The sequence below is a fragment of the Gorilla gorilla genome, chromosome 4 (assembly GCF_029281585.2).
Source record: "Gorilla gorilla gorilla isolate KB3781 chromosome 4, NHGRI_mGorGor1-v2.1_pri, whole genome shotgun sequence".
Classification (NCBI taxonomy): Eukaryota; Metazoa; Chordata; class Mammalia; order Primates; family Hominidae; genus Gorilla; species Gorilla gorilla.
In genome coordinates this window covers 185,083,031-185,099,928 of record NC_073228.2, presented here as the reverse complement: position 1 = coordinate 185,099,928, position 16,898 = coordinate 185,083,031, and the positions used below count along the sequence as shown (strand labels likewise).

Sequence of the window (16,898 nt, the reverse complement as noted above, 5' to 3'; positions counted from 1 at the left end):
CCTAGTGTGGGTTCGGGCAAAGCCCCTGCATCCTTCTGAGCTCAGGGCCTGCCGCAGGCCAAAGCCTTGGCCACCCCCGACGCTGCCCCCTGCTCCCTGCAGTTCTGTGCTGGAGGGACTGTGAGCGTGCGCTGCCATGGCCAGGGTGCTGTTATTTCACTCTGCCATGTGTGGAGGGTGGGGTGTCACCCTCGGGTGTCAGCTCAGAACCACACGGGCCCTGGGACAGGGATGATGGGAGCACGGTTGCCAGCTCCAGGGAGGCCCAGACCTTCCTGCCTGGGTCACCCTCATGTACGTCCCAGTCTGTCAGTGACCACAGTGGGTCTTCGGGAGACAGGCAGACCTCCCACACCCCTGAAAGTTGGGCCTGGGGATGGCTGTGGGTTAGAGAGGAGGGCCTCGCCCACAGGGACCTCAGGCCATGGGCACTTCCCCGCTGCAGCCCCTGCCCTGCAGCACCCCCTGGCTCTGGGTGTGGCTTTTGAGGTCCCCACAATCACACCCATCCTCTGCCTGCAGGTGTTCCCCATCACCCTCCCATGAGCCCCTTCCCTGCACCTCCCCGAGGCTGTCCTCAGCGGGGCCTCTGCTGATCTTCTCTGCAGTCAGTAGGAGCTCCCACGGGGTCCTCCTGGGCCGACCTGTGCTGCCGCCACGCACCTCACTCTCTTTACTGTTGCCAGCCCCCTGCAGTCCATACTGTTATTATCCCCATGTGACAGATGAGGACACCGAGGCACAGAGAGGCTGGCAGCCTTGCCAAGGGCAGCAGGAGGGAGGCTGGAATAGTCTGTACCCCACTCCGCTCTCTTTTTCACCTACACTAGATCTGTCTGTATGGCCACATCCCTGGCTATTTCAGCCCAATACGACGGCAGAGGTCACTTAAATAAAAAAGAAAACAAACCAATAAACAAACATAAGCGCCTGCACCTGCCCCATGCTGTCTGTGCTTGCTCCTCTGGTTGGGATCGTGGCTCTCTGCTGCCCTCCTGTGGCCGTTGGTTTTCCTGGGTGGGGAAGGGTGCTGGCCTCATTCACAACAGCAGATACTCATTCCTCCAGGGTCAGGCTATGGGGCTCAACGTGATCAGGACAGATCTGAGCCCCGTGGTTATGGAGATGCCAGTTTAGCTTTCATACGTGACACAAACACATACACAGTCTTTCCAAATGGAGGTGTAGAGCAATTTTTAAATTTAAAATTCATGTTTTATTTTTAATTGTTCTAGAGATGGGGTTTCGCTATGTTGCCCAGGCTGGTCTCAAACTCCTGGGCTCGAGTGATCCTCCTGCCTTTGCCTCCCAAAGTGCTGGGATTACAGACATGAGAAACCCTGTCCAGCTGAAATGGAGCATTTCTAATCTGTAGAGATAGGATCTCTCTGAGTTGCCCTGGCTGGGGTGCAGTGACACTGCAGCGTCAGACTCCCGGGCTCAAGTGATCCTCCCACCTTGGCCTCCCCATTATCAGCTGGGATTATAGGAATGAGCCACCATGCCTGGCTTCAAGCAATTTTTTATATTCACACACACAAAACATTGACCTAACTGATTGCAATGAAGATTTGTCACATCTATGCCCCAAAATCACCCAATAAAATGAACGGACAACTTGATGGGAAAGGATTTGGTAAGGTAGTTGGCAAAAAAAAACTGGCCTTGAGCATTTTAAACTGTTAATTATAAAAAATGTCAGGCATACACAAAAGTGAAGCAAGTAACAAAAACTCCCACGTACCCTGGCAAGATTCTTGCTTCTTTTACTCTCCTGTGCTTTCACGTGTTTTCTTTTTATTTTTTGTTTATTTATTTATTTACTTATTTATTTTCGAGACAGGCTTCTGCTCTGTGGCCCAGGCTGGAGTGCAGTGGCATGATCATGGGTCACTGCAGCCTCAGCCTCCTAAGCTGAAGCAATCCTTCCGCCTCAGCCTCCCAAGGAACTCAGCCTCCCAAGTAACCACGCCCGGCTGATTTTTGTATTTTTTGTAGAGATGGGGTTTCACCATGTTGCCCAGGTTGGTCTCCAACTGCTGAGCTCAAGCAATCCTCCCACCTTGGCCTTGGCCTCCCAAAGTGCTTGGACTACAGATGTGAGCCACCGCACCTACGCCCCTCTCACACGTATTTCCTCTCTCTATTATTTTCTTACAAATCTCTAACAATTGCACATCTCTAAGTTTGCAGTTGCTCACACTGAGACTAGTTATGCAACTCTTGTTTCATAAGGAGCATTGATTAGTGAACTGAATTGTGTGCCTGGACATACGGGGACCCTGTGGAACCTTTTTGTGACATAGAACTTACCACATTTCTGGGTGCTGGTGGTGTTCAGTAGATAATTTTCAATGGAATTCCCTGGTCCTTGTGCGGGAAATGAATTAAGGACATCAAGCCTATGCCAATGAAATGCAATTAAAATGAAATAGGAATTTCCCCATCATGGGACTAGATAAGGCAAAGGCTGGTAAAACTTTTGCTTGGGTGATTATAGTCCAAAATTCTGCATCATGGAAGGGGGCTGGATTAAGTTTGCTCTAAATTTTCTTCCAGTCTAGGGGTTCAGTGGCTATAGATAAACAGTTCTGGTTGAAACACTCAAGGTACTTACGGGTTGAAGGGTGCAAAATCCTAGAGAAATCTGAGTGGGCATGAGGTTAATCAGGGATGCTTCCTGGAAGAGAAGAATTTGGGGCAAATAGAAATGTGTACAAGGCAAAAAGATATGATGAAAATGAGGAGAATACGCAGAAAGATATTTGACATTATAGGGCTTAAATTAATTTGGTAGGTTGGGCACTACCTAAGTGATATCAGCAAGTGGTCACAGAATACACTAAGATCCATCTACACAATGGAAAATCTTGCAGCCCTGTGACTAAGGAAAGTTACTTCTATTTTCACCAGTCCTTGGAGACACCTCCTCTGGCAATTAAACCCCCAAGGGAAGGAGCCTCCTGTGAAGTTGTTTGCTCATCTCAGCTGCACCGACAAACCAGTCTTTCCCATGGGGAGGTGAAGAGGAAAACTGGACGATGAGGCAGGGACTTACCGATTTGAGCCCTAGCTTCCTATCCTGTAAAATGGGCATAATATTTTCACCACAGAATGTTTCCTGTGAGAATTAAGCTGAGTGGACAATCTAAAGTCAACCACGGTAGGCCCTGGGTGCCACCTCCCTCCGCCTCTCCAAAGCCTGAAGCCCAGCAAACACCTCCCTGGGGTTTAGTCTAATCCTCAGGACCAGTTCTGGCCTCTTTTCTCTCCACCTTCAATGGAGATAATTTTTTTCCATGAAAAGAGAATTTTACTGCAAATAGGACAGGTACAGAGCTTGGAAGGATGGATACAAGTCCTGCAAATAGTTCAAACTGAAATTCTGAAAATAGGTTTTCAAATAGCAGATGAAATTCTGTCGACATGCTCCAGTCTTCATTCCCTGAAGGGGAAGCAGTTCAGCCAGTTTTCTCCTTACAGAAGCTGAGCTGACACAGAGCAGCACACACTGCTAGGATGTGGTGAGGAGACAGCAGGCTTGGGGGATTTCCACTGAATACACAAGCAAGCATGTCTCTACCCTGTCCCTCATCATCTCAAAGACAACTTGCATGCTTTTAATACGTCTTTACGAAGTTTCCAGTGTGAGGAGTAGACATTCTCTAAAGAGAACTATAAAGGCTTATTTTCTGTCATCTGTAAGTTGTTCATTTAAGACCCTAGGGTTGGGCTACAACTGTTGTGAGACATCATATAAACATCATGCAGGTGGGATCTATGTCTACACATAGATCACAGAGCGAAGTCTCCCACAGAGTAAGCACAGAATAAAACATTAGCAAGGAGAGTTAGGAGGCTCAGCTCAACGTCTTCTTCTAGTAGAAGTAATTCCAATTTTCAATAATGAGTGACAGCAATCCCAATGTCTTATTTCTGCACAGTGCTGACTTACAATGTCCTATATTCATTTTCAATGTATAGTATAAAATAATTAGTACACAAAAGATTGGGAGGAAAAGTTGTTTCTTCATCAGATAAAAAGTACTGATGTTGGCTGTGCGTGGTGGCTCACGCCTGTAATCTCAGCACTCTGGAAGGTGGATTGCTTGAGTCCAGGAGTTCAAGACCAGCCTGGGCAACATAGTAAAACATTGTCTCTACAACAATAGTGGATCCCTTACTAAAAACTTAGTCAGGTGTGGGACACGCACCTGTAATCCCAGCTACTCAGGAGGCTGAGTTGGAGACTCACCTGAGCCCAGGAGATCAAGGCTGCTATGAGCTGAGATTGTGTCACTGTACTCTAGCTTGGGTGGCAGAGTAAGACCTGAAAGAAAAAGAAAGAAAGAGAAAGAGGAAGAGAAAGAAAGAACGAACGAATGAAAGAAAGAAAGAATGAATTGATGTAGTGTTTAAAAAGACCTTCCAAGTCTGAGGGTGTCACAATCATCATAATTCACGAGGAAACCAAGACTGAAAATGAGAGAATTATTAACCCGACATCCCTGGAGCTAAGAGATGGCAGAGCCAAGCACTGGATGCCCTGGGTTCAGTGCTGGCTGCCGATCCTGCAGCGGTCCAGCCCCTTCCTCAGTGCCCCCATCACCTCCCTGTTCCTCAAGCTGTAAATGAGGGGGTTCAGCATGGGAGTAAGGACTGTGTAGAAGATAGAGGCCACCTTGTCATGGCTGGGGGCCCGGTAGCGCCTAGGCCTCAGGTAGATGAACATGGCTGCCCCATAGAAGAGGGTGACAGCTGTCAGGTGGGAGGAGCAGGTGGCCAGGGCCTTTTTCCAGGCCTGAGCAGAGTGCATTTGCAGCACAGTCCCTAGAATGCGAGCATAGGAGGCCACGATGATGGAGAATGGGAAGAGAAGCATGAAGACACAGCAAGCAAATATCACCTTCTCAAACAGGGATGTGTCTACACAGGCCAGCTTCAACAAGGATAGCATCTCACAGAAGAAATGGTTCACCTTCCTCAAGCCACAGTAGGGGAAGTTCATTACTACCACCATCTGGATCAAGCCATCGATTATCCCAAAGGCCCAGGAGCTCCCGGTAATCTGGAGACAGACCCTCTGATTCATGAGGATGGGATAGTGAAGTGGGTGGCTAATGGCCACATAGCGGTCATAAGCCATGAGTCCCAGCAAGAGCCCCTCAGATCCCACAAGACAGACAAAGAGGCCAATTTGTATGCCACAGCCCACAAAGGAGATGGACTTCCTGCCAGACAGGAAGTTGGCTGCCATCTTTGGCACATTGGTACAGACCAACATGAGGTCCATGAGGGAGAGCTGGCTGAGGAAGAAGTACATGGGGGTGTGAAGGTGAGGGTCCACGTAGATGAGGAAGATGAGGAGGACATTCCCACAGAGGGCCACTGTGAAGACCACCATAACCACGGAGAAGAGGACAAGGTCAGCAGTACTGTGGGAGAAGATGCCCAAGAGGAAGAAGCCATCTGTGTCTGATTGGTTCACCCATGTCTCCATGGCTCGGTTGTTGCTCCTGGTCACCTGAGAATATGGACAAGATGTGTTACATTGACTGACATCTCTTTATAGACCTCTGCTGCTATGTCTTCAGTCAGCTGTTTTGTGTGCAGCTCATTAGATCTCAACAACTGAAGCTCTGGGACATAATAGGGGACACTCCTTCATATCTCCCTAACACAGCAGTAGGGGCCCTCCTGGCTCCTAGAATTGGACTGCGTTTATGTGCTGTATGTATCCTTACCACAAAGAGAAGAACTGAGTTGTTTCATGTGTCAGAGACCTTCGGACAACCCCCTTCAGCAGGCAAAGTCTTGGCTGTACCATATGACACCGAATCTTTTTTTTTTTTTTTTGAGATGGAGTCTCGCTCTGTCGCCCAGGCTGGAGTGCAGTGGCGAGATCTCTGCTCACTGCAACCTCCCCCTCCAGGATTCACGCCATTCTCCTGCTTCAGCCTCCCGAGTAGCTGGGACTACAGGCGCCCGCCACCACGCCCGGCTAATTTTTTTGTATTTTTAGTAGAGACGGGGTTTCACCGTGTTAGCCAGGATGGTCTCGATCTCCTGACCTCGTGATCCGCCCGCCTCGGCCTCCCAAAGTGCTGGGATTACAGGCGTGAGCCACCGCGCCCGGCCGATACCGAATCTTTTACCTGGGATCACATGGACTTGGGAAACAATGTTTAACGGGGCCGGGACCATTTCATTCCCAGGAGATAATTCATGTGTGCTATAGAAAGGAAGGGAAGAAACAGGCGTTGCTCCTCAGTCTGGAGTCTGTCTCTGTGTTCTGAGAGTTTTCTCATGCTTACCACTCTATTACGTTCAGACTACAGGGAAAGGATGTTCTCCTGTTGTGCCCCACATGAGAAAGGAACAGTTGCAATGGACGGTGTCATTGTCAGTCATACTGCGAGTGACAGGAAGTCACAGGGCCAATGAGGAGAAGCAGTGACTTGGTGCCCAAGACTCTTGAGAACAGCGAGGTTTCAGTTATGCTGGGGCTTAGAAAACAATCCCTTAGTCAGGGCTTCAGTAGAAGAGGCTGGCACATCAGTATCGGTAATACCTGCTTCCTAAGTTATCTTTAGTAGAAATCAAAGTGCCTTCGTTATGAGATCCTTGTAACTGATATACTTCACTGGGATTTCTGAGTCATTTCCTCACTGCTTCATCAAAGTTTCAATGGATTTATTTGGAGCCTGCTAATAAAGAGGGGTTTCCCTTGATATTTAGCCAAGAATTATTTTGTGTTTTTGTGTTTTTGAGACAGGGTCTCACTCTGTCACCCAGGCTGGAGTGCAGTGGTGTGATCTAGGCTCATTGCAACCTCCGCCTCCTGGGATCAAGCCATCCTGTCACCTCAGCCTCCCATAGGTGCCTGCCACCATGCCCGGCTAACTTTTTTTTTCTATTTTTATTAGAGATGGGGTGTTGCCATCTTGCTCGAGCTGGTCTCGAGCTCCTGAGCCCAGGCGATCCGCCTGACTTGGCCCTCCCAAAGTGCTGGGATTACAGGTGTGAGCCACCATGTCCTGCCAAACAATTTGTCCTAAACACCTTAGTATTGAGAGGCACCAGAGACATGATCTGATTTTACACGGACAAAGCCAAGTCAGGAAATCACATCATGTATATTAAAAAAGACAAAGCATCCTTGACGGTAGAATATCTGAAGCCAAGGCAAATAACAGAATAGATCATTATAAACAACAAGTGGAAAACATCACCGTATTCCGACTCCGAGTCTGTTATCATTGGCGTCACGCTCTCACTCGGCTGAGCCTTGTCTTCGCCTTCCAAGGAGTTCCCAGTTTTCCTTAGGCCTCTTCATGTTCTATTTCTCATTTGCCTCCTTCCGATTTGTTTGTCCCTTTGTCCATCCGGGCCTGCAGTGTCAGGCACCATCACTGTAAGTAGCGCAGCACTGCAGTGCTTCCCCGCTTTTCCCCCCTTAACTTTGTATAACTTTCCTACTGCTTTGTAACAAATAGCTCCAACACTGAGCAGCTTAAAACAGAATAACACATATTTGTTATCTCATGGTTCCTGTGGGCCAGGGATCCAGTGAAGCTCAGCTGGGTGCCTCCGGCCTGAGGCCTCTCCTGAGGCTCTGGTTCCGCTGTTGGCCAGGTGCAGGGCTCTCAGGGCTTGGCTGGGGAGGCGCCACTCCATGGTCGCTCCTGCGGCTGTTGGCACCTTGTTCCCTCCTCGCAGGTGCCTCACCACGTGGCCATTGCCTCCTGCCAGGGCAAGTGATCGTCCAGAGAGTGGAAGGAAATCGCCCTAGAGAGGAGTGGGGTATTTTGTGACCTCACATCAGAAGTCACATCCCTTCAGCTCTGCGTATTCTGTTTTTAGACATGAGTCACTAATCATCACCGAGGTTGTCCCTGGAATTCAGCATGTCCGGAAATGCAATGCTGATTTTCCTCTAGGGTTGGGGAATTGCGTTTACACTAACCAACTCACAAGTCAGGAACTTACTAACCACAGGAGAGCATGCATCCACCTGTAACGAGAGCTGCATCTCAGAGGACACCAATGCCGCTCTTCAGCAAAAGCATCTCCAGTTGTTCAGAGTTCAGACAAGAAGGCTGCTTGGTGAGCCAAGAGTCAGAGAAAAAGGAACTGGAAGCTCCTAACTGAGAAATTTTACAAGATAAGGCGGCTTACACCCCTCAGGATATTTTCCCCAGGAACAGCCTGATCTAAAGTTAAGTTTCCAGAACTGACATTCAAAGACTCTTTGTCAATCTTGGTTCTACATTTACTAAACATGGGCTGTGCAGCCAGCTTCTCAGAGCCTCCGTTTCCTCCTTTGTAAGAGGCTCCATTTTAATAACCACTGTACCTTTATTGCAGGATCACTATGAGGCCAAAAGGAAAATGGATGTGAGTACTGTGGCTGAGACACTGAAAGTGATTTTTCTGAGTGTGTGCTGCCGGTCACTAGAGCCCCACCTCTTCTCAGCAGATCAGAGATAGACAGACAAACCCAAAGCCTTTGATTTTTTTTTTTTTTTTTTTTTTTTTTGAGACAGGGCCTCGCTCTGTCTCCCAGACTGGAGCACAGTGGCATGATCAGCTCACCGCAGTCTTGAGCTCTTTGACTCAAGAGATCCTCCTCACTCAGCCTCCTGAGTGGCTGGTACTACAGGCGCACACCACCACACCTAGCTAATTTTTTATTTTTCGTAGAGACAGGGTTTTGAACGCCTTGCATCAGGTGATCTTTCCGCGTCAGCCTCCAGGTAATGCTAAAGCCGTCATGGGATCCCAGACGCCCCTCCCAGCCCCAGCTTCAACTGCAAATTTCCTACAGAACATATACAACTGCGTGTCTTGCTGACACCTCAGACAGAAAACAACCAAGCAGTATTTTTCAGCTGCGCACCCTACAAAAGTCATGTCCCCTCCTCTCATCTTATTAATGCTGATGTCCTTAAGGGCTCAGCTCAAGTCCACTTTTGCCACGAAGGGCCCCCACCTGACCCCACCAGACGATCCCTTCCCATGCACGTGGCACCTCTTTGGCACAATGCATGTGCTGCTGAGGGCTGCAGCTGGGGTCACTACAGCCTCCTGATTGGTCCCTGGCTTCACCCAGCAGACTGAGGGCGAAGGCATCGCCCACAACTTAAGCCAGATGGTGTCAGTCTTGTGCTCAGGATATGCCACTGGCTGCCAATGCACTCCCAGCAAGGGCCAATGCCCTTCCAGAATCCCCCCACTTCCCCTCCCTCAGCTGTCTGCCCTCACCCCTGACTCTGGGTGTCTCATCTGTCAGGCCCTTTTATTATTATTTTCTTCCTGGAGCGAGCCAGATGCATCTGACCTTAGGGTCTTTCCTGCTCCCTCTGCACGGAGCATCTTCCCCACTTGTCTACACCCTCCTTCAGGTCTCCCCCGCGTGTCTTCTGCTCATTGAGAACTTTGCTGCAAAGCGCCCCATGCTGCCCTCCTTCCCTGCTTGCTTTCACTCCACAGCTCTCATCACCGCCTGATACTCTGCGTGCTTACTTATCGGTGGGGCTTTTTTTCTGTTGTCGAGACAGGGTGGTCCAGGGTGGAGTGCGGTGGTGCAGTCTCACGGCTCACTGTAAGTCGCACCTCCCGGGCTCAAGTAATCCTCCTACCTCAGCCGCCCGAGTAGCTGGGACCACAAGTGCGCACCATCGTGCTCGGCTAATTTTTTAGTTTTTTGTGGCGATGGGGGTCTCCTTATATTTCCCAGGCTGGTCTTGAACTCCTGATCTCAAGCAATCCTCCCACCTCGGCCTCCCAAAGTGCTGGGATTCCAGGAGTGAGCCACTGCACCTGGCCCTGTGGGTTTTGAATTGTCTGCTCTATTCCACTGGCTGAGTGTCCTGAGAACAGGAGCTTCTGGTCTGGTTTGCTCTCTCCTCTGTCTCTAAGATGGTCCCACTGTGAGCTACTCAGTTGCGTGCTGAGTAAAACAATACCATGAAGTGAAATGCAGCTGCAGTTTCCATGTTCTGAAAGCAGAGGATTTCCCCTTTACTGGTGGGAGCTTTCTCCTGACCTGAGCGTAGCAGAGGCCAGTGCTAGCTTCCTTCCCATGCAGAACTGTGACTGCCAGCGCATGTCTTCAGTTTACAAAAGACAAAGGTGAGAGGCTCAAATACAGGACAGTTGCATGCAGGTGTATTCAGGTACTTTTCTCGCTGCAAAGACAAAATGAGGCCATTCCACAGGACATGTTCTTTGTGCAAAGAGCTGGAGTAATGTCCTCAACTCTTATGCGCCTGCCCAGGTGCAGAGCCTTGGATTTAGCCACTTGAGCTGTGTTCCACAGAGCGGAGCACGTCCTGACTTGTGCCCTAGAAGATGTGTCCAGGGGTCCTTGCCAGCAACAACACCTACGTATGATGTGGTGGGGGTTTCCTATAGAAGCAAACTGCTGTTCTCACAGTCTTCAAACACCATCTTGGTCATAGGGGCCCGAGGCCCAACCAACCAGCAAAACAAACCAGATCCCCCAGAAATTCACAGCAGAAGTTCCCCTTCCTGTCTGCAGATGCCCAGCCCTACTACCGTGTTCAGAGGCACAGGCCACCTGCACCTTCAAAGACATGCATTGTCTCTATTTCTGATTCTCTCTCTCTTTCTCTGTCCATCTCTCTCTTCCTTTCACTCCGTGTTTACATTTCCATGTTTCTTCAGAAATGCTTATAGCACATTTATGTAACAAGTGACTCTCTCTATTTCTTTGCAAAAACTGAAAATAGACAGAAAACCAGAAAGGGCATCTGAAGCCATGGGCCCAAGACCCAGCCCTGCTGCCAGTTACTGTGGGCCGTGTCCATCTTTCTGTGACCCTGCAGACATAGCTGTGTCCTCCACGGAAGGAAGATAATTGTGGTATACCTGTGAGCCTCTGATGAGGAAGGTTCTGTGGGGCTTCCAGGACAGGTTCTGCAGAGATAACTTGTGCAATGCTATGTGAGTCACTAAAGACATTTGTCTCCCTATCCGGGATGGCTTCGTTGAACTCAGATTCTTACACCTGCTGTGTACTCAGCATCCCCCCAGATGGCCAGTGGGGCTGTTCTGCCTGAAGTGGCCAAACAGAGCTGTTGGTCTGCCCTGGAGAAACACTTGTCCTGTCCTCCTTCCCAGCTTGGTTAAAGACAGGTCTGTCCAGCTGCCCAGGTCACAGCACTCGGGTTATTCTGGAGTCCTCTCCTCTCACGCACACATCCCAAACATTGGAAACCCCTGCTGGCTCTTCTTCCAAAACATATCCATCCCACATATCCACCCCTGACCCTCACTCACCCCTGCCAGCCCCCGCCTGGCCACATGATCTTTGCAGCCTCCCTGGAGGATGGCATTGATCCCCAAGTGGACTTGCCTCCTAAGTCCTCTCTAGTCCCCCACCCCAGGCTATTGTCACATAGCACTGGAGTGGACCCACCCCTGCAAAAATAAAGCCAAACAACTTCCAGAGGAAATGCAAGGCCTCATCCGCAGGCCATCTGTCATCACCCAGACCTCCTTTCCTTCTGCTCTCCCCAGAGCTCTGTGGACTCCTGGCTCCCTGGCCTCCCTGCGGGTTTCCCTCACACAGCAGGACAAGGCCAAGGCCAATCCAAGGGCCTGGGTCCTTGCTCTCACCTCCGTGCAGAAGGCTCTTCCCAGACAGGCCCTGCCTTGTTCCCTCACCTCCTCCTTGCCTTCTTGGCAAGGCCTCCCTTCAGCACCCATTTAGAGTTGAAATCCTTCCTCCTCCCTCCCCTTCCCATCTTGGCTCCCACAGCACACAAAGCCAGGAGGCGGGCTCCATGCTCTCCATGAAGACACTTTTTTCCTGCTTTCCCAACTAGGACCCATATTCCCTGGTACTTCTGGTGCTCGTGGTGGGATCCCTGGCTCCTGGAACAGTGTCTGGCATCTATTGTGCTCTCAGTAACCACGTGATTAATGAATAATGATTGTTTTATGAAATACAACTGAATTTATTCTTGCATCTCACTGGCTCATTTTCCTGCTCTCTAACTTCAGATCTTTCCGCTGGGTGTTTAGCTAATGGCTTTACTTTTTTTCCTAGAAACCACAACATGGAAGAAGAAACTGTGTCTCTGCAATATTCTCCTGGGGATGAGAGGACCCTGTCCCACATCAGCCCCCTCCTTCCTACCCCTTCACCTTTGCTCTCCCCACACATCCATCCTTGTCTTCCTGTTGTGGACCACTCTCCACCCCAGGGACCTAGAGCCCAGTCTCCAACCCAGACAGAGGGAGGGGGACAGGAAAAGGGGAGTAAGACACCAAGGACAGAGAGAGGGAAGTGGGTCAAAGGAACAAGACGAGAAGAGTGAGGAGAGACATCACACCAGAAGACGGATGCCCCTCCAAAAATCCAAACAGTTACACCCTGATGGAGGCAGACAGTAGGAGGAAGAGCAAGTGCTGATGAACAAGACAAATGGGGATGTGAACCAGCAACAGGAGCAGGAGCTGCAGGGAAGAGAGAGGGGGTGACAGGACAAGACCCTCACTCACCTGTGGGTGGGTCCCTGCAGGGGAACAAACTCAGCAGAGTCACCTGCAGAGGAGTTCCTAGCATCAGAATCATGCACTCATCCTCCTGTGTTTGATCCCACTGGGTCGGGGGACAGGAGGAGCCGCAGCCCCAACCTCCTTCCTCAGCCCCCACCGACGACTCATCGGGCTGCGGAGCCCACGGCACCCTCAGCCTCCAGTGGCCCCTCAGGCTCAGAGAGCGAGGCTCACACAGACCACAGCCTCCTCTCAGAGGGAAAAACAGGCTCAGGGAAGGAGCTGGTGCTGGGCAGGAGAGGTGGAGGCAGCAGCGGTGCCCTGAGCCCACCCAGGATTCCCACCTGCCTCCAGGACACCCTGGCTCTGGCCAGGTGGCAGAACCGCCTCCCACTGCCCACACAGGTACTGAACCCAGACACGGGGTGAGGAGGGGAAGCTGACTTCAGACCTCAGCTCCCAGGGGACCCCACAGACTCCAGCCCTGGAAGAGGCGCTCCCAAGATTACAATTAAAAAGACCCACAGAGGGACCTGGGGACAGGAACAGGAGCAGGGCCAGTGGGGACAGTGTGAGGAAACCCAGCTGGGGGAGGAAGGATGCAGGGCACAGGAATACATGCCTGAAACCCGAATATCTGAGACAGGTCTCAGTTAATTTAGAAAGTTTATTTTGCCAAGATTGAAGACATGCACCCATGACACAGCCTCAGGAGCTTCTGACAACATGTGCCCAAGGAGGTCAGAACACAGTTTGGTTTTATGCATTTTAGGGGGACATGAGCCCTCAATCAACATTTGTAAGATGAGCATCTGTTTGGTCTGGAAAGGCTGGACAACTCTAAGTGAGGAGGCAGCTTCCAGGTCACAGGTAGATAAGAGACAAATGGCTGCATGCTTTTGAGATTCTGATGAGCCTCTCCAAAGGAGGCAACCATACATGCATTTATCTCAGTGAGCGGAGGGGCGACTTTGAATAGAATGGGAGGCTGGTTTGCCCTAAGCAGTTCTCAGCTTGACTTTTCCCTTTAGCTTTGTGATTTTAGGGCCCCAGGAGAAAGCATTTTAGAAGAAAACCGGTCTCTGGTCTCAGGTTTTGTCTGATCTCTCATGGCTGGGATGGTTTATTCTTAGATACGTAGGTCCTGAGTTATTAGGGAAGCTCATTTTGAGCAGGTTGTGAAGTCTCATGTTCTATGAAGAGAAAATAGGGGAAGGAAGGGGGGAAAACAACAAGAAATGAAAGAATAGCCCTGGAAAATTAATATAGGCCACATTACCCTGAAGTCCATACATCAGTAGGCAGGTATGAGAGTGGTTTATGTATGTAAATAAGTTGCTGTTATTTTATTCTGAAGTTTACGTTGTCTGGCTTCAGTTCGCAGGGCTTTATGAAGGCACAGCTTAGTTTTCAGTGACTCCAAATTAGGAAAAATGAGACAAAAAAGAAAAAAATAGAAAACATTATTTTGAAAACTTGTAGCCAAGAAAAATTAAAATTCAGTCCAAACTGTAGAGAATAATAAAAATGGAAAAACATTAGACATGACTGGAAGCTAATGAGTGTACTATGGTTTTTGAAATATAATTTGTTTTCTCCCCAGTTTCCCATTTTTACTAAAGACAAATCGTGGCAGGATTGATTTGCTTTAATATACTTGGCCGGATTATTTGTATACAGTGCAGCAATAATAATAATACTAATAATAATTTTATTATTACTTTTGAGACAGAGTCTCACTCTGTTGCCCAGGCTGGAGTGAAGTGGCATGCTTTTGGCTCATTGCAACCTCCACCTCCCAGGTTCAAGCGATTCTCCTGCTTCAGCCTCCCGAGTAGCTGGGATTACAGATGTGTGCCACATACCTGGCTAATTTTTGTATTTTTAGTAGAGACGAGATTTCACCATGTTGGCCAGGCTGGTCTCAAACTCCTAACCTGAAGTGATCATCCACCTTGGCCTCCCAAAGTGCTGGAATTATAGGCTTGACTCACTGTGCTTGGCCTGAATAATTATTTTTTACATAGGTTTATAAATTAACTTTGATGGAACTTTGTTCCATGGAAGGAATCTCAGATAAGACTTTTTAAAGCCAAGCCCAGTCATAGATTTGTATCATCAAATACCTATGAGTTGGGTGAATTCCTCTCCTCTTGAGGTCCCAAGATAAAACTTGGGGCTCCTGAGAATGTCAGAAAGTGACATTCTTTGCTTACCACAGATCAGGAACCCTGTACAGGGACTGTGTAGACAAGGTATGAGGGCAGCTTTCCCAGAAGGCTTTTATTGGCTCTATAAGTCAAGTTTGATTCCTTAAAGGAAAACATACCATTCCAGTCAAACCTTTGGGAAAATAACCAGTTTCTTCAATTGCGTCCTGTTACAAATGAAAACAGGATCTTACTACACGTATGCAAATAACTGTATTGACATAAGTTAATAATACTCACAAATAGTTTCCAAATTCTGGAGAATTCAGGTAGAGAGAAACAAATATGCTCCAAATTTTATTTATAGGAGTATACTAACTTGTTAAAAGCTGCCAACAGCTCAAAAGAAAAGTTTCCTTGATTCTGAAAAAAACAAAACAAAGGATCAGCAACGTTTTAAGCAAAAAGTCAAAAAGATTACTTCAGTCTCTTATTAGTTCAGTCCATGCAGTTAATTCTGGTTCTGCTTGATATTCATTTCAGCTCTCCATGAGTCCTGAAAGTTTTCCCTCTATTCTGATGTCACACTCCCAAAGTTATCAGACACCTCCATTTAAGAGCACCTGTTAGAGTTTTATAGCTGATTATAAAACCACCTTCTAGAGAGGATCAAAACAAGACAAGAATTGTCTGTGGATGACAAAAAGTTTTAGAGCAGTCATAGTCAAAGACACAATTGACATGGAAATTTATTACCTCTGTGGCACATTAACATAACAATTATAACTATTACTGATAATGTACACTAAGTCATATCAGAATTATAGGAGTTTCCCATAATTTTGGAACACATACTAATAACATATTTATACAAATACAGCCCAAAGGAAACCAAACACCATTTCATATTTGATAATGCTTCTTGTATAATTTTTATACCAAATAAGCCAAATAATGTCATCTTTGGACTTAGGGAACCTAATAGATTAAAGGATTACTTAGGTCACAAATATACATAATTAATAATTTAATTTAGAAAAGTTTGTCAAATATCAAAGGTTTAAAACACTTGATATCACAGGTCATTTAAAATAGGATCCTTAAACAGCAACTTCCTAGGAGAGGCTCTTGAAACTCCACAAAGTAAACAGAACACCCCAAAAGGGGTGAGTGGTGCCTTTGTTCTGCATTCTTTAAAGGGGTTCAAGTCATTAGAAGCCTTCTTTAGATTTTTTGGTACTGCAGAAGGCAAAGGGGGTAGGAGGTATAGGGTGAAGAAAAGTAAATTAAAGAACATTTATTTTATTTTTGTTTATTTCTATTTTTTATTTATTTATTTTTTTTGAGATGGAGTCTCACTCTGTCACCCAGGCTGGAGTGCAGCAGCGCGATCTCAGCTCACTGCAACCTCCGCCTCCCTGGTTCAAGCGATTCTCCTGCCTCAGCCTCCTGAGTAGCTGGGATTACAGGTGCGCATCACCACACCTGTCCAATTTTTGTACTTTTAGTAGAGACGTAGTTTCATCATGTTGGTCAAGCTGGTCTCGAACTCCTGACCTTGTGATCCGCTCACCTCAGCCTCCCAAAGTGCTGGGATTACAGGCGTGAGCCACTGCGCCCGGCCAAGAACATTTATTTTTTTAAGACAGAAAGCAAACACAGAAACCAAGCTCATTTGTGTTTTGTTTTGTTTTGTTTTGTTTTTGCTTTGCTTTTTCCTCTTTTGCAGCTGCAAGGAATTTTAGCCTAATTAGAGAGGCTTTGTTACCAACCATAATTTGGAATTCTCACTCGGATTTGATGAAGTCCGGTAGAGTTGGTCAAATCTGATGGGAGAAAGACCAGAACAAACAACAACAACAACAAATCCCAACAATATGATCACTCAGTGCTGTAATGGGAAGAAGAAATTCAGACCAGCTGGTCATTAAACGTTAGCCAAGACAAAAGTATTCAGCTACTTACCTAGGGATGGGTCTGAGGCTGTAGACTGCTTTCTACCATCCTAGAAACAACTGGAACTCATCTTCCCTGCTGGGAGTGAGCTCAAACTCCATAAAGGAGTTGCCTGCCTCCCATCTTCAGGGAAGCAGGAGATCTTGCCTTCCTTGTTGGAAGAAAGTGAAACTCCAAAAAAGGGGAGTTGTTCAGGAAAATAAACTTTAGATCTTGACCAAATTTTGGGAAATCAGGGATTCTCTGGAGGAGGTACTCTCAGAC

General features: G+C 48.0%; 1 protein-coding gene across 1 annotated transcript; it reads right to left on the bottom strand.

The window, feature by feature from the left end:
- Nucleotides 1-1,182: 1,182 nt before the first annotated feature.
- On the bottom strand, nt 1,183-12,942 carry LOC129533605 (olfactory receptor 2V2). Its single transcript, XM_063705958.1, has 2 exons — nt 12,532-12,942; nt 1,183-5,524 (listed from the first exon to the last, which is right to left on the bottom strand). The coding sequence occupies exon 2, from the start codon at nt 5,498-5,500 to the stop codon at nt 4,553-4,555; it is 948 nt and encodes a 315-aa protein (XP_063562028.1). The 5' UTR covers nt 5,501-5,524; nt 12,532-12,942; the 3' UTR covers nt 1,183-4,552.
- Nucleotides 12,943-16,898: the final 3,956 nt, after the last annotated feature.